Genomic DNA, 23,245 nt, shown 5'->3' with positions numbered 1-23,245 from the left:
TAGGAGAACTTCATACAGTTAAACTCTTTGCAAACCACAGTTTCATCTACGTCAATATGCAACATTTTAAAACCACAGGAAAGGAAAGGAAATTTTTAGTACGACAGAGATCCTGCTGTAGCAGCTCAAGCTTCTCTGAAGACTTGGAGAGAGGCACCTGAGGCTCAGAGAATATACCCCCAGGTATGTCTTTTTAAATACTTAATATATTCAAGTGTCTTTCCTTGGAAGGGAAATCGATGATTTTCAGTGTTTAAACCAAGTAAGTTGGAAATGTCAGTATGTAGTGAGGCTGCTGTGTAAGAAGGCACCAGTTATTAAACTCTAACTAGATTCTCACTGTAACCTACACTAGAATTTTCTTCCATCTGAAGACCCCACCCATTCTCAAAAAGACAGCTTAATAAATGGAAAACTAAATACTTACCTATAGGTGAGCATAACTATTCAGTTAATTTTATAACTGGATGAACAAAGGCCATGTTGGTCTTCACAAAAAAGCACAACAATTCTTAAAATGACTTCCTTCTATGTACATTATAGTAGGTAATTTCAAGAAAATTCCATTGTGACTGCCATAAAAAAAAATCTAATAAGTTTATTTTCTAAGCAATGGGCACTTGATCCAAACAAAAGAGACACCTGGAATCTTTTCTTGATTTTGCTGGAGTACCTCTGGACACCTCAAATTTCCACAGGCTAGTAAGTGGTTGACAAAATATTTATCAAGCATTTAGTTTTCAAATTCATGCTGGAGAACACAGATGTTATTATAGTACAATGTCACCTCTAGTTGACATAACCAAAAAATATTAAATGAAGAGATTTGGTTTTTGTTGCAATAACCAAAGTGATAGACTTTTGTTAGACTGAGGTTCATGAAAAGCAGCTGCCAGGCACTACATGATCTCAAGCATTATCGAACAAATAGACACACTGTGGTTACTTTTAAATAGACACACTGTGGTTACTTTTAAATATATTAACCACAGGTGTATATGGTCAGTTCCAGTTGCAAAGAATATTAATTGATCAAAACAAAACATTCCCTAATCCTTCTGTTTACCATGCATTTGTCTACAAAATGGGGCTTTAGTGTATAATCATATGAGCAATGGGGACACTTCAAAAAACCCATTATTATGTTACTATTATGTCCCATTTGAAATATAAGAACATAAGCCCAAATCCTAGCAACTTATAAAGGAACAATGAGCAAAGGTGGGAGACAAGGATGAATTTACACCAACATTAGCTTTTGACCCAGAGAGGGAAAGAATGTTCAGGATGCCAGGGTACAAATAAATGATTAGTATGAAAAATCAGAGTCAGAGTCCTAAAGAAATCAGTGAAGCCTGGATTAGAATGTAGATGTGAAGAGCTTCCTCAAAGCATTTAGAATAGGCCGGATTCGGGCACAGGAAGGATAAAGGCGGAAAGTCTAGAACATGAGCAACAAGGTCAGATCCTAGCCTGTTCTAACCGGCTGTGGAACCTTGAGCAACACCCAAGAGCCAGAACTCAGCTTCCTCAGTTGGTCGAGGATTGGACTAGATGCTGTAACCAAGGTCCCCTCCATCCTTAAAATCCTGTCATCCCCAAGTTCTCTCACAACCAAAAGCACAAAGGCAGGATGAAACAAACAGTTCACGGAACAGCAGAGATCCCACCAATCTAAAGTAGAGAGGTGGGAATGAGACCGTGGGGATGCAATGCAGGGACTGCTAAGGTCATGGGAACTTCAAAAGTAAAGGAGGTCAGACTTACAGGATAGAGCCTACGTTTGGTTTTTAAATATATATATTATAGAATGAAACATCAAACTACATGAAGCCTAAACTTCTTTTATTTTTAGTACTCAGGAACAAAATTAAGAATGACAATTGCTTAGAATGTAGTTCCTGCCACATAGTAAGCTCTTAGCAAAAAGGCTGGCTGCTTCAGTGATAATAACCCTCACTGCCACCACCATTATTACTACGGTTGTTATTATTGGAGTGTTTATGAACACAGCTTCTGAAACCCATGGTCTGGCTTGGGATCCTGGCTCCATAACCAGCTATCTAACCTTCAGCTTCACATAACCTTGTCGTGCCTCAGTTTCCTCATATGTAAAACACAGACGACACCTACATGACAGGAATGACGGAAGGTTTAGTAATAGTCCATGTAAAGTCCTGAGCACAGTGCCAGATGCAAAGCACTTATTTTCACTGAGCTTAGTATAGAACGACACCATCCATGGACCCTAAAGTCCCATCTCAGGTAGGAAAGGAGAAGGACACGTACCCTTTCAATGACACTGACTTAGAAAGGTCTATGGACATCTACCTTACCAATCTGCTCGCACAGTTTCACCCCGTGGCGCATGTGGGGGATCATTAAATAAGTAGGCAAATTAAGCTTCAGAAAGGCTTCAAAGATTTTTGGTTTTGTTTTACATTTTTAGAAGTTTGAGTGAATGGGCTTATTTGGCTTTCTTAGTCAGCCACCATACTTACTAGTCACTATATTTAAGAAGATATACATCAATTTTTTTCCTGACAAAACACAAAAATAATCTTATTAAAACAAAAGAAAGGTATTTAATATGCATGAGGAGGGAGCGAACAAAGCAGCAGCCCCAGAAAGAAGGGGCTGTGGCCTCCAGAGTGTGAGTCTGACTGGACTCGGTCAAAAGCAGCAAACGAAGCCCAGCCCAGTTCCCTTGGAGGGAACGTCACATTGTGTCGATCACAGCGGTTCTAATCTAAGGCTCTGTCTTCTACTTCTGGGCTCGACTGCCGCAAAACCACAGTGAAAGAAAAAGAAAAACACTCAAGTGTTAACTTCAGATGTTTTGATACTAACATAACTGAGCTTCTCTTTGAGGGTTTGGTCACCAATGTCATCCATCCTTGTTCTAGAAGTCTTTAAAATACATTCTTTGTGAATTTTCTTAAGAACTCTGAGAACACAGAAACATCTATGCAAGCACTGTCCAACAAAAATAGAATGCAAACCACAAAGATACTTTAAAATTATCTAGTAGCTGCATTTAAAACAGCAAAAAGAAACAAGAGAAATTAATTTGAATAATATATTTAACCTAATACATCAAAAAATATTTTGACATATGCTCAGTATAAAAATATTGAACTATTTTACTAATTGTTGTACTATTTCTGTGAACTAGTACAATTTTACTACTTGTACTATTTTTTTAAATGTTTTGTACTAAATCTTAAAAACCCAGCGTGTGTTTTGCATGTACAACACCTGTCAGACTGGACTGGCCGCACTCCGAGGGCTCATCGGTCATAGGCTGCAGCCTACAACAGCAGGCTCACAGGTCGACTCCGTTAGGAAACTAGAGCCAGGAAAAGGGAAGTAATAAGCACCAATTCTAGACCAGATTCTAATCCTTCAACTCATCCTGCTAAAAAGAAAAATACAATAAATTCTGATTGTGAAAATGTTCTACCAGGTTAGAAAGTAAAGGGCCTACTTTTGCAATACTTTCTTTTAAATTTTAGTATAACTTCCTGTTAATCCTCACCATCCCCCTCAGACCAGTTTCCCCCAGCATGAGGAGTGCTACCAGTCTGTGAGAAAAGAACGACAGTGGCCTCAATGAAATCTCTTCAGGCTCAGCCACAACCAAACCATTTTACCCTAGCTTCCTCTCTCTAGTTCTCAGAATTTCAGTTTAATTCTCTCCTCCGCAAACCAACTTTCAATCCAACTGGTAACAAGACCTATCAGAATGCAAAAGTATGACGTCAAAAGTATCCTTTCTAGAAGTAAACCTACATGGGATTTCCCAAAAACACAAAATCAGACCATGGAAAACCCAGGCTACCTTGTAACATAAGATGTTCCTGTCAGTCCATACAATCTTATTAAGTTCAATAAAATTCTAAGAACTAGAAAGATTGTGAGTGCAAATGAATTCTAAAGAAAATTATTTCTAATTTTAACCACTAACCTCCCTTCCCTTCTTTTTTAACAGATTCTTAAAAAACTTTCTTTGGAGACAAGTCATTCTTCCTTTCCCACAAGATGACAAACAGTTCTATCTTCTGTCCAGTTCACAGAAATCTGCAACCATTCACATATTTCTTTTATTTAGTTTTCCTTACTGGATTTATTGGAAGTTGTTTTGCAACCTGGGCTTTCATACAGAAAAACACAAATCATAGGTGCGTAAGCATATACTTAATTAATTTGCTGACAGCCGACTTCCTGCTGACTCTGGCATTACCAGTGAAAATTGTTGTTGACTTGGGCGTGGCACCCTGGAAGCTGAGGATATTCCATTGCCAAGTAACAGCCTGCCTCATCTACATTAACATGTACTTATCAATTATCTTCTTAGCATTTGTGAGCATTGATCGCTGCCTTCAGCTGACACACAGCTGCAAAATTTATCGAATACAAGAACCTGGATTTGCCAAAATGATATCTACTGTTGTGTGGGTAATGGTCCTTCTTATAATGGTGCCAAATATGTTGATACCCATCAAAGACATCAAGGAAAAGCCGAACGTGGGATGCATGGAATTCAAAAGGGAGATTGGAAAAAACTGGCACCTGATGACAAACTTTATATGTGTAGCTATATTTTTAAATTTCTCAGTCATCATTTTAATGTCAAACTGCCTTGTAATTCGACAACTCTACAGAAACAAAGATAATGAAAATTACTCCAATGTGAAAAGAGCTCTCATCAACATACTCTTAGTAACTACAGCCTACATTGTATGTTTTGTTCCTTACCACATTGTCCGAATCCCATACACTCTCAGCCAGACTGAAGTCATATCTGACTGCTCGACTAGGAACTCGCTCTTCAAGGCCAAGGAGGCCACGCTGCTGCTGGCTGTGTCGAACTTGTGTGTTGATCCCATCCTGTACTACCACCTCTCAAAGGCATTCCGCCTAAAGGTCACTGGGACTTTTGTTTCACAAAAGGACAGCAAGGCTCAGAAAAAAAAATCAAGTACTGAAAATGATGTATAAATGTGGAGTCCTGTTATAATTTTGTGCTATAATTTCTTCCCCTGCCGGACAGTAACCACAGAACGACCGGGAAAGAGAGCCTCCGAATGTGACGACGGGCAGCTCGGAAGTGTGCCCTGGTTTACTGTGGAGCCGTTTTAACGCACACCGAGCAGTATGTCTTGGTCAATCATGCTCCTACAGCCACTTATTTGTACAAAAAAGCTAAAAATTCTTGTTGAACCAATGTAGAACTCTGCAATATCCATATCCAAGTGACTTCTGTGACAGAGACACAGAAGTATTTGTGGGGTATTCATTTAAATACCTGGAACTGACTTCTTCATATAAAATATGTAAAATACGGATGACCCGTAAACAGAGATTTGAACTGCACGAGTCCACTTATAAATTTTTTTCAATAAATACATATAGTACTATAAACGCATCTTCTCTTCCTTATGATTTTCTCAATAACATTTTCTTTTCTCAACTCATTTTATTGTAATACAGCATGTAATGCATCTAATATACAAAATGCATGTTAATCAGCTGTTTATGTGATCAGTAAGATTTCCAGTCAACAGTGGGCTACTAGTAGCTAAGTTTGGGGGGAGTCAAAGTTACATGCAGAATTTTTACTGTGAGGGGTCAGTGCCCCTAACCTCCTCATCGTTCAAGGGACAACTATACATTCTATGTAAGTTGCCATACACCCCTTCAGCAACACCATTTAAAGCCCTTTCGGTCACTTAAAAAATGAAAACAACAAAAAAAGGCCAACTTATTTTTTACATAAGACCACTTGAGCCTGATTTATTTTTAATCCACCACTTCAAACAAGGTAAACTTTTAGTTTACTAATCCAATTTTTAACATCTAATTGTTTCTGACAAAATAACTAAAAATTTTTACTTCCAAAAAGGCTTGGAAACGCATGGGTAGTTTTAAATGTACTGTACATACGTATATTCTACTTGAAGGTTATGAACAAAGATCTCCTACTGTTAGTAATGACAAGTCCAATGGTTATTTTTATTTTGTAGTAATGTGAAATAGACCCCGTAACATTTTGAAGGGGAGCTGTTAAATTATACTAACTGTTTTAGAACTAAAAACTCAAAGTTATGGAAAAATAGCACCAAATGGTCTTAAAACAGACATGCCAACTCCATGTAGCCAGGCCCCACTAGCGACACCGTGGTGCAGGGTTCGTCGGTGCTACTCAGACCCTGAAGATGAGTTGACCGGTGGGGCCAGCAGATTGAAGTGCCGGCGATTGCAGTGCTCAGGGTCACACCCTTCGACCTCTCTACTGCCAGTAATGCAGAAAGTCCAACGGATGGTAAAAGACTTATTTAGAGAAAAGAAGATTGGAAAGTTTAAATAAGCATATATAAGATTTTGTGCGTTTTTCATCTCAATAGGAAAAGCTCATATTAAAACCACTAGTAACCCATTAACATTAGCTCCAATGTTTAAGAAATAGTGTTGTTCCTAGAAGCTAACAAAACAAGTTTGATTCCAGATTCATTTTTAGATCTTCATTGAGAATTATTTTCTAAAGCCTGACCCAAGACAACTCTGTCTACAATTTCATAAATATATTCTCTGAGTTTGAAAATAATAAAAGAGAAAGTGCACAGTAAAGTGCCTATTACACTCACAGCACAATAAGTACGGAGCAAATTCTAGGTAGCTGGTGGCAACACTAGGAGCCCCATCAGTATCACAGATCGGACACCAACGAGGTACAAATGACTCGCCTGAGTTACAGGCTGGTAGAATGCCTATACAGTAGAACCTGTGCTTGCTGGGAGTCTAAGAACATGTTTTTACTAATGGGCAGATCAAGACATCATTCCTGTAAGAGCATTCATAAAACTAGTTTATTTTTTTCAAAATCTTTTGGTTAAGTCCCCTTTAGTTCTCTCACCTTGGCCTTCACTCACTAGGGCATCATCTTAGAGCAAGGGGGTAGAAAAAAAGAAAAATCTATTTTAAAAATCATATTCTTACCCTGACTGGTGTGGCTCAGTTGGTTGGGCCACAACACCAAATGTCATTGGTTCAATCCCCGATCAGGGCACATGGGTGGGTTGCGGGTTTGGTCACCAGTTGGGATGTGTTCGAGCAGTAACTGATAGATGTTTCTCTCTCCTGTCAATTTTTCTCTCCCTATCTTTCTCCATCCCTTCCCCCTCTCAAAAAGTAAATAAACAAAATCTTTTTTAAAATGCCATATTCTTATATTCTCCTCACATGCCTGAAAAGTTAGCCAAATTTTCCTTTTTTAGTAAGGAAGAGAACCAGGATCTACAACATTCCTAATGTCAATGTTACATTAGTATATATGTACTTTTACTTCCCTTTACTGATGGCTTATTGTAAATGACACTCCAATTAATGGGGTTATTAGGGCGAGTGGTGATGGAAGGCTATTAAGTATATCCATCCTACCACATCAATTTCCTATAAGTTCTTTTTATGATTATAATACAGTTGAATTATGTCCTAATTCATCACGACACTTAGCCATTAGAAATCTTTCGTGTTCTTTCCTCCAAGGAAGCAGACGGTCTTTAGAATACTAAATGCTGCAAACGACGGTGTAGCTAAGAATCACGTGAACAAAAGAATAAGAAGGTCCATGCTTGGGCAGCGCCCTGCTCTGCCACCCAAACACACAGAAGAGGGAGACCTGCAAAGCTCTGCCGACCCAACAGAGCACACGGCCCTCAACCAATTTCAACCATTTTCATCATTTTGCCATATTTGCTTCATTTCCCCTCTCCATTTTTTCTCTTTTTTTAAATAAACTTTTTATTTTGAGGTAATATAAAATTTATAAAAAAGGTACAAATATAGTACAGAATTTCCACATATCCCTCATGCAAATTTGCTCTAATGTTAATGCCTTATGTAACCATGATACATTTATCAAAACTGGGAAATTAACACCAATGTATTGCTGTTAACTAAACTCAGGACTTCAATCACTCCCCACCCCCACTTTTAACTCTATTTTAAAACAAATTCCAGATATGACGGTTCATCCATGAAATCTTCAGGACACATCTCTAATTATCAGGCTACTCTTCCTGCCGCCCTAAATAAACTGTGAGATTATTCCAGTACTATAAAAATGAGTAACATTGGTAACAGCTGAAAATGTTGATATATTAGCCAGTGATAAACAAGAATTATGACAACTTTGGACACAGCCCTAGACATGGGAAAAGTAACATGAAAAAAAGTATTCTGAATTAAAATAAAGGAAAAAAAATACATGAGTACAGTGACTTTGAAAGTCATTTCAGAGGAAGTTCCAAAATAACAAAATAAATAAACAAACCAATAAAGAAATGTAAAAAAATGTTTAGTTTGCTGACCAAAATTCCTCAAAGATATCAAGGAAACAGCATAATATATACTTCACCATTACATTTTTGTTAAAACAATAATAGTCTTCAATGAAAATTACTCATTAAAACTACGCAAAACAAAATTCTAAGAAAAATGATAGTGAACATAAGAATAAAAACACTTACAGATCCTGGCCCAATCTTTACCACTGATACTAAGAAACTAAACTTTTTCCCTTTAGAATAAAGCGCATCCCTCTTCACGACTCAGACACTAAATTTCCTGGCAGGTATTTCCCATGTGCTACCCAGTTCTTAATTTCAATGGGTCAAAATCCAAATCCATCGCACGTACTGCCTCTTCTCTGAAGCCCTAACCAACTTCTGAATATTTATTCTTGCAGAGTGGGAGAGACTCAAGAATGTCAAATGGTCCACCTTTGAGTGGGCAATTGGGTTTTTACTCAATTATTGCACTTATTTCAAAGCTTGTCATTTTATAGACATTTGTCTCCTCCTGTCTTATTCATCTTTCCTGTGCCCCAAAATTCTTACTCATCTGCATAATACCAAAAGTACCTACCAGAATACAGTGCATATAAATGCTACTCAATAAAAAGTTTCAAATTGAAGCAGGAAAACAAATTTAAACATTATTTGCAGTGACTCAAATGCTCATGAAAAAGCATACTAATATAGAAAATTCTGTTAAATCTAGTCAGCCAGTAGGATCACACCGCAAATTTGGACTACATCAGTACATAAGCTGTATGATCAAATTACAACCAAAGAAGCAACGAATGCAAGCACTCACCTGCTTCCATATGTATTACTCAGGCAAGCAGTTGAAGAGCCGGTGGTTAATGAGCCCATAATGAAATGATCAGGTTGTCAACTGATGGAAGCGCCGACTTACCAGAGGTATAGGAAAATGTGTTGCATACTGCAGGTGTCGCAGGAGGTCATAGTTAGATGGAAAAATTAACTCTCTTGGCTTTTCTCTCTTGAGCAACTTCTCCCCATTAACCGACATTCTTCTGCCCAAGGAAGGGTTGGCATTCTCACAGGGCTCTCCAGGCATGGGAGAAAAAATCTAAGTCATGTAAAACAAATGATGGAGATTGTAAGTGAAAGAGAGTGGAGCCAAAATCCAGTGCCGCATACCGGAGCGTCACACACACAAGACACTCATACAGGACCATTTCCTTATTGAACCACTAAGCAAAATATGCACAGAAATTTTCTTAATTCCCACAAACTTCGTATTAGATCACCAGGAGGCTGGCACCATCCTCCTCCTCTTTGAAGATGAGACAATGACAATGACACACGTAAGAAAGGGGCACAGCTACATTTCCTGGAGGACCAGAGATGAAATCAGTTGTAGGTCACTGTTTTCCCCTTAGGGCTGCATTTTCTATAAAAACACAGGAATAATTAACTAAGTCATGAATAGACAGAAAGGTTTTAGTCTGTACCCTAAATAATATTCTTCATAAAGAGTTACTCATTGAGATACATAAGGAAGAACACATAATTTTAGATAAAGTAAAAGAATGTATAGCAAGTCCAGAGCCAGGAAAGCTTTTATTTAGGAGCTAAATGTATACACAGCGAATCACCATGAACTGTTACGGTGAAACCACCGCACCCCTTCACTCCTGAGAGATGATGGCCTCACAATGAACGGGAGAGTCCCAGGCAGCTAACTAGGGGGACAGCAGTGTTCTAATTCCCGAAGGACGCAGAGCAGCGGGAACTGAGGGTGAACTGAAAGGAGGCAGCTGCGAAGGTGCTGAACTGTGCCCTGGGAGGAGTGTGGTGGGGTCACATTTACATCACAAGAACACAGGTCATTCCAGCACAAGAAACACAGGAACGGAGGCAAGTTGGGGGAGGGTTGGGGGGGTTAATAGTCAGTAAGAACTTGAAGGTTGAACCTACTGGAAATTCCGAACCAAAGTCAGTTTTAAAGTCACTCTTGTCTACTTCATCAAAAATATTAGTAGTTCCTGAGTCAATGCCCATACGTGCCATAATAGTCTGTTCCTGATAATTGCCAGAGAAAGAAAGTCACAGTGTAAGTTTTGTAGTTCATTAAGAAAATGAAGCTAAAACAAGACAGTACAACATCTTAACCATCCTATGTTTTATTTCCTCCTAGTGTTCTTTCCCCAAAATAAAGAAGTTTTAAGACATGCATTGCTTTGCAAAGTCACATTAGTTGTCCTCACCGCGAGAAAGATACTTTCCATTGTACTTTAAGGGAAAAGTGTGCAAACTTCCTGATAAAAACCAACTGACCATAATTTCCTTCTTTGGGCTCTTCCCAGTCACATGCTCACCATGTAAGCTTAGTAAGAAAAAATCTAAGAGTATATCTAAGATATAAGGTAACTTGATATCCAAGAATAGAAAAGAAAAATCAGAAGCACAGAAAAAACCTAAACAGCTAAAGTAACTTTAGTGGGGTTTTTTTACCCCTCATAACTTATACTGTGGATAAATTTAGAAACAAAAGTATTTATATCAAAGAAATATTTTTTTTAAAATTCCTGTACCATTTAGTCACCAAGTCTTAAGAGTATAAACTATAAACCAATGTGTGTAATTCTAATGTCAGGTTTTTAAGTAAGTATAGTCACTGTTTTAAAAATCTAATATTAAATGCTTAAACTATCACAGAACCAATATGAAGCTTTACTCTTAAGGAATTGTCACAATCTCTCAGCATTTTCTACCACTTCCCATCACCAACTTCATGTGTTTTTGTTTTGTTTTGTTTTTGCCTTGAAAATTTCCGTTTTTGGAACAATGTCCAAAATATCAGAAAATGCCTAAAAATTATAAAGTCCTACTTACAGAATAAAATACTTTGTTGCAAAAAATAATTTCAAAGCATTTGAAAAACAGAGATTAAGTTTTTAATTAACTGAATGAAAATACAATGCATTAAGACTAAAACAGACGCTCCCATTACGTATAAAAGAGTGGTGCCAGTAACAAACAGGACACGTCCGGGAAGATGCTCCTTAGAACAAAAACTGAGCCGGGACTTTAAAGCCAAAACAAGTCCGATTTTGAGGCACAACATTAAAGGAAAACTAAGGATTAGAAATACATAAAACTGAAAGTATATAATTCCAATCCAAAGAAAAATTTTATGGCCTATCAAATCCTTTCATTAATAGTTTTAGAGGATGCAAAAGAAAATTCTGGAAGATCTAAATTATAGTCCAACTGTCTTTGTGAGTGGGGAGTAGAAATAAATGAGCTTTGTAACAAGAGAATACAATTAAAAAGTGATCACCCTTCTATCACAAAAGAACCCTCCTCAGAGGGGGTCCCCGCAGAATTCGGGGCAGGGAGGCAGGCAGGAGAGGGCGGCAGGAGAGGGCGGCAGGAGAGGGCAGGGAGCAGGAACGCCACCCCCGGGGCCATTACCTCCATTTTCACGTCATGGTCCTTCGGGTAGTGCTCGTCGGCGTTTTCTCCTGCCGGGGACCGGGGCCGCGTGGAGGCAGTGACTGACAGGTCCCCTCGAGATATGAGGGTGCACATGTACGCGTCGTGGGAGAAGACGTCGTGCCGGATGAACTCGCAGAAGAGCAGCACCAGGTTCACAAACTCCGCCTTTTCACACTCACTGTCCGGGTCCGCTAGAAAGAGACAATTCAACCACAACTTCGGTCCCTCTGAGCCCGATAAAACAAGAAATAAATATTTTTTTAAAAAAACAATACCTAAGGCTTAACAATATGTTTACCACTTTTCATAATTTTATTTTTTTTACAAAATAAAAGATCATTGGAAAATTTACTATGAAGCACTGTGGCACATAAGTTTTAACTCTCCCACTGGAATTGAAAAATACTACCCAGTATGCTAAGTACGATTTCAAATTTAAAGACAGTGGTCCCTGGCAAATGGATAACTATTTAAAAATAATATAAACACAAAAAGTTTCAGGCTAAAAAAACCAGCAGACCCAGACTGCTGTCTTCTGGTTTTATTATTAAAGCTGCCTCTGACTACTGTCTATAGTTGGGTGCATCTGTGTATTGTGGGGCACGCTGTGAGCTACTTTAAAGGGGACTTCTCAATAGGACCGCAATGCAAGAGGTATTTGAAAAAAAAGTGAATGGGATCTACCGACAAGAAACAGAAAAACAATGAAATTAAAGGGACACACACGGGAACTCTTCAATCTTTTTTAATTCACAACCAGTCTATTGAACTTACATTATGACTCTTAATATTGCAACTATATTCTAAAATATCGTATCAGTACCTTGAGGGGTTAAAAAATGTTAAGACTAACATCTTAGTCTTAACTCAGCGCCTGGCCCCATCACACTCACAGAGGAAAAGGTGGATCCAGACAACACAACACTCGGTTCCCTAAACCTTAAGCCTCAACGTTTGCTCTAACCCACCACCCAGTTCACTGCTGCAACCTCTTCTACAGAGACAAAACAGCTTTCTCTGACAGAAAATGGGACCCAGAACCAGCAAAGTCGCAGGGGTGGGAAGTTTTTCCCGGAGAGAGAACAGGAGTAAGCCAGGACGATGAAAGCAAACAGCAAACATTGTCTCCCCCTGACACAAGATGAGTTAGTGCTGCTAATTTCCATTGCTGACAGTGTATCCTCCATCTGGCATCTCTGCTGTCTTTTCACTTTCCTACTTCATTTTCCCTGTTTCATTACTGTTCCCCACATTCCACCCATCAGCTTGACTCCAGCTCTGTCTCTTCCTCTCTCCTAGACCAGCCACCAAATGACAGAAATAACTAAGGTGCCACTCAACCCGAACGAGGCCCTCCTCAGAGCAATCGGGAGTGCTACCGTCTCTCGCTGCTTTACCTCTTTCTCCACAAACGTCTCCCTATCCCTCCCCTCTGCTCTTTTCCTCCCTTTTCTATCACTTTCCACTTTTTGCCATTTTTCTGTCATTTCATCACTATCTATCCTAAGACCCTCCCTGCTGTACTTCAACATATAAAAGCCTCAGGATAAGATCAAGCCCGCTTAACTCACACACACGATTTTTTTAGTGTCCACCCACAGTATAAACCCACTGGGTGGCTGTTTACTCCCCAAACCCTCAACTTCCCACCAACTACAGAAAAAAAAGACAGAAAAAGCACCTAAGATGACATGAACATCCAAGAGAGTTGGCAAGCAGCCAACCATCTTTACAAATAATTTCCTTGTATCTAAGACCTGGTTATAAGGTGCTATTGTTTAACTCCTGCTCACCTTTTAAGATACACAAGTTAGAAAATAAGAAATTTAGAAAATGGTTTGAAAAGAGAAAATTCCAAATTACAATATATAGTGAAACATCACAGGACCTATTTTGGTAAGAAAGATCTAGTAAGGGAAAATCAGTCCACTTAAATATAAAGGAAGGAGGTGCTCTATTTTTTAAATTACATAAAATTCTAAGCCTTTGAAGTTCACCTGATTTTAAAATTGCACAAAAGAGAACATGCCACAGAAATTTATAATGTACAGTAAAATGTGCATTATATTAAGTGCCAAGAACTTTTGATAACATGCAAATAAGAGCCCTGACCAGTGTGGCTCAGCTGGTTGGGCATGAGACCACAACTCGAAAGATCACCGGTTCAATCCCCAGCCACAGCACGTAACTGGGTTGTGGGTTTGGTCCCTGGTCAGTGCATGTGAAAGAGGCAACCAGTCAATGTTTCTCTTTCACAACCATGTTTTTCTCCCACTCTTTCTCCCTTCCTTCTCCTACCTCTAAAAATAAATAAAATCTTTTTTTAAAAAAAGGATACAAATAAGAAAGAAAAAGAATCACTTCAAAAAAAGGGAGTCATTCTCTTATTTAACATCTAGTAGAAAAAAACCTTTACTTACACAATGAGGGGGCCTGTGTATCTAAAAACCTCAGCAGAACATTCTGGAAAACAGGCAAACTAGATCCAGCAAGAGATGCCGAAGAAATGGACTCCTTTTCATCTAAGACCTCTGATTCCCCACATCTCTAAGATTAAAAATAAACAAGCACAGTTAATTATAAAGGACAAGTATAGTTACAGTGGGTCATGAATTTGTTAATCTTTTATTAAGTTCCCAGATTAAATGTAAAATTAATTAAGATTTCTGTACATATTTGTGGGCCATGCATAGTAGGTAAATATAATTTCTAAAAGTTGAGGGAACTATCCCAGAACAATTCAAATGAGTCCAAACAACACCCTTTTGGAAACTATTATTCATATGAATTATAAACTCTGCACCGTACTGTATGAGTATCCACTGAATACATAACAGTACAAAATAAAGTACTCACTATCCCTGTGTAAATTGCTAAAAATAACTTGAGGTGTCTTCATTTTCACTGGGCTCATGTTTAACTGTATTTTCCCTAGGAAACATTTGGGCATGTATTATTGAGTTCGATTCTTTTGCGCTTGTTTTTGTCCGGTGGGTATATTCACGAGAGTGTGTGGGGAGGGGTGGTGTTGAATGAGGAAGCTAACACAGTTTCTCCAATAAGAGCCTTTCGCTGACTCATCACACGTCACTAGTAAGACCTCTCCGAGCCTCTGGGAATCTCCACAGTTCATGAGACAGAAACCCATTCAGACAAGTTCTTCAACTTGTGTATTCGTTAGACAGAACTTACTAGAAGACTGGAAAAGAAACTGCTCAGAAGCAATCACGTCCTTGTTTTCTACTCTTTTTGATATCACTTTAATCCTTATTCTTTACTATTAGGTACTGATTTTATATTGGTATTTCTCCAAGCCATCATCTCTTTACAAAGATCAAATTTCAAAACTGATGTTTATTAGAAATCAATTTCTTAAACATCTCTGAAAGCATACATTTATACCTATTAAAATGACAAAGTAGGAGGGAGGTGGGTTCACCTGGGGTGGGGTGGAGGGATGGGGAGAAAAGGCATACAACTGTAATTGAATAACAATAAAAATTAAAAAAAAAAAAATGACAAAGTAGTCTATGTGTGCACCTCTTCTGAAAGTGACTGTGTGTGTGTGCACGCGCGTCTGTGTTCTGGGGCACGTGGGGGGAAGGGAGGGGATGACAACAACAATCCGAAAGCAACAAGGAAGTCTGAAAAATTCAACTTTAGTTACTGAAGTTTAATCACTGCAATTCACTGTAGAATAGAATTCACTGTATCTATTGATACATGTGTATAAAAAAAGAATGAAATACTTTTCCTAATTTGCACACTGTGAAATGGGCTCATGTTTTACACCTTAACTTCAGTATCTCCAAGCTCCAATTTTGACATGATCTTTTGTACCTGGAACGGTGCTTTCCCAACAGAGATGTTAATGAAAATATTCTTCCTATTTCATTTTCTAATAGCTTCCTAGGAAGTGGGTGCATTATCAGTACCAGAGAGCCAGCTAAGTGCTCATCCATTTATGCAACATTTTCTGGGCATCTACTATGTGCTGGGCACTATTCTGGGTGCCAAGGACCCTGTTGTGAAGCCTACATTCTAGAGAGACAGGCATTAAACAGTGAGCCAATAAGGAAAGTAAACCAGAGTGACTGAGGTATGGTGGGCGCCATTCACTGTAGATAACGTGGTAAATGGAAGACCTTCCTGAGTAGGTGACACATGTGGGGAATGCTACAAAAAAAGTAACGCTTCCTCAAACAGGAATGGTAGAAAGAAACTAGCCATGTAAGAAGTGGGGAGCAGAATGTGCCACCAGAAGGAACAGTATGAGCAAAGACCCAAAGATAAAAGCGAGTTTGGACGGACGGAGGGACAGGAAGACCAAGGCGGCTTGCATCTGTGTGCGCCCCAGGGGACAAAGGTAGGGGACGAGTGGGAAAGGCAGGCAGGGCAACTCATGTGAGGCAGCTCCGTGGGCCACATAAGGAGACGTCACGGAGTTTTAATGAGGGGACAATGTGATCTATTTCCACTTTGAAAAGATGGCTCCGGCTGCAGAGAGACAGGGAGAAGGCCCTGCAGGCCCGGGTGAGAGACGGCGGGGCCCGATCAGTTCATACACACCTATTCCGGAGGGGTCCCTGCTGAATCTCACAGGCACAGAAAACTGTCCCTTTCCCTTCAACAAAAGCTAATGTTTACGGAGTTAGATTTGTTTTCCCTTGATAATCTACTTCTGAGGCTTTAATTGCTTTTCTCTGAGGCCAGAATACAATCTCAAAAAATAATATAAATTAGTATCTATAATTTGATAGGCACAAAGTATTTCTGGTTCCACTAAAACATAATGTGGCTTTAAATTACATAACATATAAACATATTCACAAACATATAGAGTAATATAAAATACATACACATACGTGTGTATGAATGTATCTTAACCTCACAAAGGGAGATTTCTTTGTTCTCAGATATTAAAGTTTTATTTTAAAAGATAATTATAAGTTAGTCCAATGTATTGGCTGCATTAATTTAGAGGAAGCCTACTATGAAGTCCTTACGTGAATTTGTACATTCCCCCATTTTCCTTCAAAAGAAAAAAAAAAATAGCATAATGAGGATAAGAAAATAGAATCCTTTCCAAAACATTATTTTTACATGATGGCATTCAACAAGTAGAAAGAAAACAACCTACCTCTGCCTCAATTTCCGCTTGCCTCTTCTCCAAGAGCTTGGCCACAGCCATCGCCCTGTGCTTGCCTGACCGTTTGCAGCTCACAGCCCATTCACACAACAGCGTCACCACTGCTTCATCATTGGGGGCAACCTGATGACCGAGAGAGAGGGGTACCAGCCAGATCAAATGAAACAGCCACCCATGAGAGTCAGGAAAAGCAAGCAATGCAATTAGCTAAAGCTTAGAAGCTTTTTTGTAACATTTCATTAGTCATTTTACAAAGTGTTTCCAAATCTCAGTTGTAATTGAAATATAGAGAGTAAAACTTTAGTCATAAGGAAGGAAATCATGTACTTAGAACAGGTGAATCTGTGACATTTCCAAGAGAATTAGAATTTCATAAGCCTTCATGTACACAGGATCATAACCTAGCCCTATCAATGCCCCAGAACTCAATTTCAAAAGTCAACAGAAAGGGAAACAGACCAATGAATATCAAGAACAGCTGTTACAAAGCCCAAGCACTTCACTCCACTCTTGACCCCGTCAGGCCCTCCCTCACAGCCAGGTTATCAAATCACCCAGCCCAAGGAGAAACTCAAAGAAACAGAGTAGAGGGGTGGGTAGGCTGCCAATCAAAGACCCACTGCAACGGAAACAACACACATGAAAACTGACTGCCACAACACATCAAAATAAAACGGAAGTTAAAAGCAGACACAGTTAACAAATGACAGTAGGCTGGGCCTATGCAGGGCTCAGCGCTGCCACCAGAACGCGAGCTGAAGCTGCCATGGCCCATCAATGGGCCCCACCGACTGAGGACGAGAGGAGTCAAAGAAAAGTCCCAGGGACCCAAGTTCCACGAATCAGAGGGGAGAGAGGAGGCGGTAAGCCGGCAGGGGGATCATCCTTCTATGCAATCTGGCCTTTTCTCTTAGAGGATCCATGCCAACCAATGGAACATCAACTGCAAGTTTTTAATATGTGCCCCACTGTAGAAACACTATGCCAAAAAAAATAGTTAGCACTTATATGCTGTATGAAATATTCTTAATGTTCTAAAACCCATAAGCCCATAAGCTCAGAGGGAGGTTAAGAATAGTAGGGGAAATGAAAAAGCCAAAGAACTTATATGTGCGACCCATGGACATGAACTAAGGTGGGGGAATGATGGTGGGAGATGCATACAGGGCAGAGGGGAATAAAGGGGAGAAAAAATGGGACAACTGTAATAGCATAATCAATAAAATATATTTAAAAAACATAAAATCCATAAGCTCAAATAAGATTATGATAGCTGTGAGCACATTTCCTGGAAAAATATACAGGGTTTCGCAAAAGTAGGTTGACAACTCTTTGTATGGAAAATATATAATACAAGAATAAATAATAATACAAGAATAAACTGTGTTTCACGTACTCAAAACTGTAAACCCACTTTGCCAACCCTTGTATATATGTGTATATTCACACACACACACACACACACTTAGTATAATGCAGATTTGTGAACTGTGAGAAGATATCCAAGAATCTCAGGATAAGCATCCCTAATCAGCTTTTAAACACTAGTAAACAATTCAGGTCATAAAAATCAGTTTATCCCCCAAATTTTACCCATCCTACCCCCTAAATTTCATTAAAAACATCTTGACTCAAAACAAAAAAAAAAGTTAAGTTCTCTGGGACAGATATTTCAAAAGGAGCTCTGGCTCTCTTGATTTAAACAAGAGAAATAATCCAATTAAAATATACAAAGATTGAACATAACATTTAAAAAAAGAAAGTGAACTGGGAGGAATTCCTGTCTGGATTCAATCTAACCCAGAGGAAAGAAAGATATAAAAGCCAGTCTAGTGAAGCACCAAATTCTCACATTTACAATATTAAAGAGAACAAAAGAAGTTATCCAAAAATACCACCACCAATACTTAATAAATGAACCTAGTAAGTAATGTGCAGCAATCCACATTTACACCATGTTTTACTTTCCTTTGCATCATAAAAATCAGATGAAAATACGCTACAAAGGATAAATAGTTGACATACCCAATTCAAGGAACAGGTTCTGCCTGACCTAGAGATGTATAGAAAAGAACATATGAAGGAAAAAGACTTCTTTTTAACACATCCAGATATGGCCACTGGTTTGGAGTATACGCTAGAAAACAAGTCCTCGGAAGGAGTCAACTCAGCTTCTAAAAGCACTTGGGAAGTACCTATGAGAATACACATGCTAGAAAACAACAGTTTAAAAGATCTGGTCCCTGTTCTCAAAAAGTTCACCTTATTACAGGAAAAGGAGAGCAAATTAATCATAAAGCAACGAGAGGTTTTTCATAGGATGGAGGAGGAAGTAATCAAGTCTCACAGTCTGCACTTTCCAAATCCCGAAGGAGGTGAGTGTCCGTCTGTCCCAGCTTGCAGACATCTGGGAGCTTAACTGGAAGACAGGCCCCGCAGTCTGCCTGGAGTTGTAGTCTCAATTTGTGATTACTCAGAATTAAGTGAATTTAAAACATCAGAGGAAAATGCTACTGAGTTTTCAAAATTTTATCACAGAAATTTTCCTGTCTTCCTATCAATTGTGCCCATAACAAGTTATACATTTAAATTCTATTTTCAACTGAAAAATATTTTCCCATAATGTCCAGATTCCAAGAGTGCGAAGCCCACTCCTTTCTGAATATTGAACAGCCTGCCAAATGATACCATTCTTTCCTTAGCACACTGGAGCTGGGGGCAGGAATGGGCAGGTTCTGTGCTGACTTTCGAAGGAACAGGAAGATGTTACAAAAGAGATTTGATGGCAACCTACACTAACTTCTCAGAAGATCACACTGAAAAATCAGGTTATATTATAGCAACTTGAAAGCAAGCTATCTCTGCAATATGAGTAATTACACACTGATATACTTGGGTAATCAAGCATGCCATTAGCTCTTCATTATTAAAATAGTTATACAATAAATTTTTGTAATTTTAGCATTATTTTTCAAAATAACATCATGTTCAAACCTTGTTTCCCCTGTTTACTATGAAGTTTTGGTCCACATTTTAAGTGAATTTACCACTAATTATCAAAAATAATGAGACTATTTTGCTTATTTGACCCTCCACACCAGTGCCAGGGTACAGCCCATCAGTTTCATTCAAACAGACACCCATGGCTTATGGTCCCCACATACCAATGCCTTGTACCCTTCCCCACTGCTCTGCACCAATCAACTGTCGGAAAATTATTAAAGGGTGGCTTCCATTTGTCCGCCAGATGCTATTTTACAAATTAACTCCCTGTTACCAGGACATCATGGCTTTAAATATGTAAATTGAAATGCATTTTCATCCTAAAAACAAATTTCTAAAAGTAATCAGCTTCTTTTCCTTTAAACAACCAATAATTGTTTAAGTGAAACTTAATAAATATTATTTTAACACATAATAACTTCAAGGCAAAAATTTGAGGTACGTTAGCAATTCAAGATATGAACTAAATCCAGGCCCTGCCTTCCACAAGATGGCAATTCAGTGGAACAGACACACATGTCCGTAAATAATTTAGATGAATAGAAAAAGGACATGAAAATTATCTCACAAACACAACAACATTCACCAGGAGCACAGAGACAACTGAAGGGATTTATTAGATGTTTCTTTTGGAAAGTAGCTTTTAAGAAATATCTTAAAGAATTAAATTTCAAAACAGAGATGAACAAAAGCAAAAACAAAGTACGTGGCAGGCAGAATGACGACCGCCACCCCCCAAACATGTCCTCCTCCTAATCGCAGGACCTGTGAATGTGTTATCTTAAAGGGCAAAAGGGACTCTGGACTGTGATTAAGTTAAGGGCCTTGAGATGTGGGGGGTATCCTGGATTATATGGATGGTCCTTAAATAATCACAGGGTGGGGGGGTGGGGGGGTGCTTATAAGAGTAAGGGAGGAGGAGAGTCGGAGAAAGAACTGTGACAAAGGAAGCAGCTGTCAGAGTCAAGGAGGCATCTAAAGATGCTCCCTTGTTGGCTCTGACCATGGGGTGAGGGAACACCAGCTGAGGCCTCAGAAGCTGGAAAATGCAGGGAGATGGATCCTCCCCAGGAGCCTCTGGAAGGAATGCAGCCTGACTGACAGCTTAATCACAACCCTGTAAGATCACAGCCTCCAGAACTAGGAGGAAAGAATCTGTGCAGCTTTAAGCCACTATGTTTCTGATAACTTGTTACAGCAACAATGGGAAATTAATTCTAAGTAGTTTTAAGCCAACGCATAAAAGGTGGAAAACACAGTCGTGGTTCAAGAATCCCAGCAGCAGAGGACTGCTGATTAAATGACAAATATAAGAGGCTACAATACAAAATTAAAAATCTGGAAAAAAGTTTAATGATAACACACTGAAAAGAGTACCATGAAATTGGTAGTAGCCTCCCTCATTCATTTACTTACTAATTCATTCAATAAATATGTATTTGTCACCTACAATTACCAGGCCCTAATCTAGGAACTAGCTATAAATAGGTTCCCATGTATCACTTTGTAGGAATAAAAATGGGTACTTCCCTTCTGAATGTAATTTCTATTACATAACAAGAGTCCTAAAAGCACACATTACTGGGATATGAGTGATTCAGGCAGCGGTGAAGCAAGCTGCCAAAACCCTCTCCGTCTCAGCCCCAAGGACTGGCGACGGTCCCTTCTGAGAGCTCAAAGTGGCACATAAAGGGGTCAGATCAATAAAAGCGGAGTGACCTTACAGGGAGAAGGAGGTCCATGCTGACAGTTCACAGGCACAAACATGTGTCTCCAGCAATGGAAGTACGAAAAATGTTGTGGGAGCTGTTTCGTTTTTATTTCTATTTTTCTGCACTCAAATGTGATATTTCATGATCCAATTAAAGACATATAAGTAAGAAAGGTAGATGGGAGAGGCTTACAAGTAAATGGAGAGAAGGGGAGGTCAAAGGTGCATTATCAGCAATAAATCCCAAGTCCTCCCCAAACCAAAAGGGGGAGTTCTCGGCCCTCAGACAAGGTCTGCTCTGCCTCGGGCCACCATTCTTCCCTCTCCCAAGAGCCACACCCCTCCTTTTTCTGGGAGTACTGTTCTTCCTCCTGCCCCAGGTGGTGCCCAGAGGGGTTACCAGTTGTAGTACCCCATCCTCTCGGCTTTAATGCTACATTCTGGATGCGGAGCTTCGACAGGCAGTGGAGACTTCAGGAGATTCTCTGAACACAAGAAAACAATGATCAGGTACTCGTGAGGTACACCGCTCTGTGCTCAACCTCGTGAAAGTCTGGGTGTTAAAGGAGACCAGGCCTGACCAAATGAAATTGTTTATATTCTGGTCAAATATCTGTTTTGTAGAATAGGCTTTCTAGAGTATTTATTCCTTATTTTAGTCATTACTAATGTCTTAGCCCCAATAACTGACCTGAGTAGACACAACAAAAGTTAAAAATGGAAGTTCTTGATCTTAAATGTAAATCTTCTCATTCACCTAAGAATTTATAAAATAACATAGTATAGACTAAAATAAAATGTAAAATAACATAGTACAGACTAAATCACTTTCCAAGTCACTTAAGAAAGGTAACTTGGCAAACTCAAAGGTGGCAGTAACAGAGATAATTAATATTTATTGAGTGCTTACTGAGTTTAGAGACTGCAACAAATGTGTTTTAGGAATTATTTTAATCTTCATTTTCTATGAGCTAATTATTAGTATCCCCGTTTTGCAGATAAAAAAACCCCAAGATATAAAGATGCTCAATGACTTGTCCAGTATCACTCAACTAGTTAATGAAACTCTTGCCACAACATAACTCTGAGAAAATAAACCAGGTAAGCAGAGCAACACGCATGTCAAAAGAACCTGGGAAAGCAATTCTGACCTTCCCCCCTCCCCTCACCCTCAGTGGACAGTGGCCGTCTGTGTGAGCACCGAGCTGCCCTGGGCTCTTCTGGCTTCCGCCCTTGGTGCTGACGGCCGCTGAGTGTTCCATTTCCTTGTTCTGTAACATTGATATTGACTCCCGCGTAATATGCATATTTCAAAACACAGATTCATGATTATTAAGATCTCCAGCTACTGGCTTCAAATGTCCATTAGGAAGAGGAGACACACCTCTGAGACCTACTAAAGAAAGTACCTCTGGGACAAGGGGGCCAAGAGCCTGAATTCTGGCCTGGGCATAAATAAAAACATGTAATCACAGCAACAATATTAACAGCTGTAAATTTCCAACCACAGATAGTAGCAGTAGTAATAATCAAAAATACTTATTGAGCAGGCACTGGGTGTGTTACTTA

At 39.1% G+C, this 23,245-nt stretch overlaps 2 protein-coding genes across 10 annotated transcripts in view; one reads left to right on the top strand and one right to left on the bottom strand.

Moving 5' to 3' along the window:
* MED12L (mediator complex subunit 12L) overlaps positions 1 to 23,245 on the bottom strand; it is a 313,958-nt gene that overhangs the window by 203,126 nt on the left and 87,587 nt on the right. For all 9 annotated transcript variants that reach the window (XR_011650864.1, XM_045199938.3, XM_071220599.1 and 6 more), the window contains 4 exons: positions 16,954 to 17,085; positions 14,234 to 14,360; positions 11,790 to 12,004; positions 9,262 to 9,438 (listed from right to left, as the gene is read on the bottom strand). Coding sequence is in view for 8 of the 9 variants with exons in the window: in XM_045199938.3 (XP_045055873.2) it covers positions 9,262 to 9,438; positions 11,790 to 12,004; positions 14,234 to 14,360; positions 16,954 to 17,085 (651 nt within the window). In the remaining variant the exon portion in view is untranslated. The remainder of the gene's footprint in view (positions 1 to 9,261; positions 9,439 to 11,789; positions 12,005 to 14,233; positions 14,361 to 16,953; positions 17,086 to 23,245) is intronic.
* GPR171 (G protein-coupled receptor 171) lies at positions 105 to 5,413 on the top strand. Its single transcript, XM_024566226.4, has 2 exons — positions 105 to 183; positions 3,992 to 5,413. The coding sequence occupies exon 2, from the start codon at positions 4,042 to 4,044 to the stop codon at positions 4,999 to 5,001; it is 960 nt and encodes a 319-aa protein (XP_024421994.2). The 5' UTR covers positions 105 to 183; positions 3,992 to 4,041; the 3' UTR covers positions 5,002 to 5,413.

This window comes from Desmodus rotundus, chromosome 2 (assembly GCF_022682495.2).
Source record: "Desmodus rotundus isolate HL8 chromosome 2, HLdesRot8A.1, whole genome shotgun sequence".
In the NCBI taxonomy this organism is placed as follows: Eukaryota; Metazoa; Chordata; class Mammalia; order Chiroptera; family Phyllostomidae; genus Desmodus; species Desmodus rotundus.
The sequence above is the reverse complement of the archived record's forward strand: the minus strand, read 5'-3'. Positions and strand labels throughout refer to the sequence as shown.

Bases quoted from the DNA above. Each gene is read 5' to 3' on its own strand.
- GPR171 (XM_024566226.4), top strand. From the start codon at position 4,042: ATGACAAACAGTTCTATCTTCTGTCCAGTTCACAGAAATCTGCAACCA.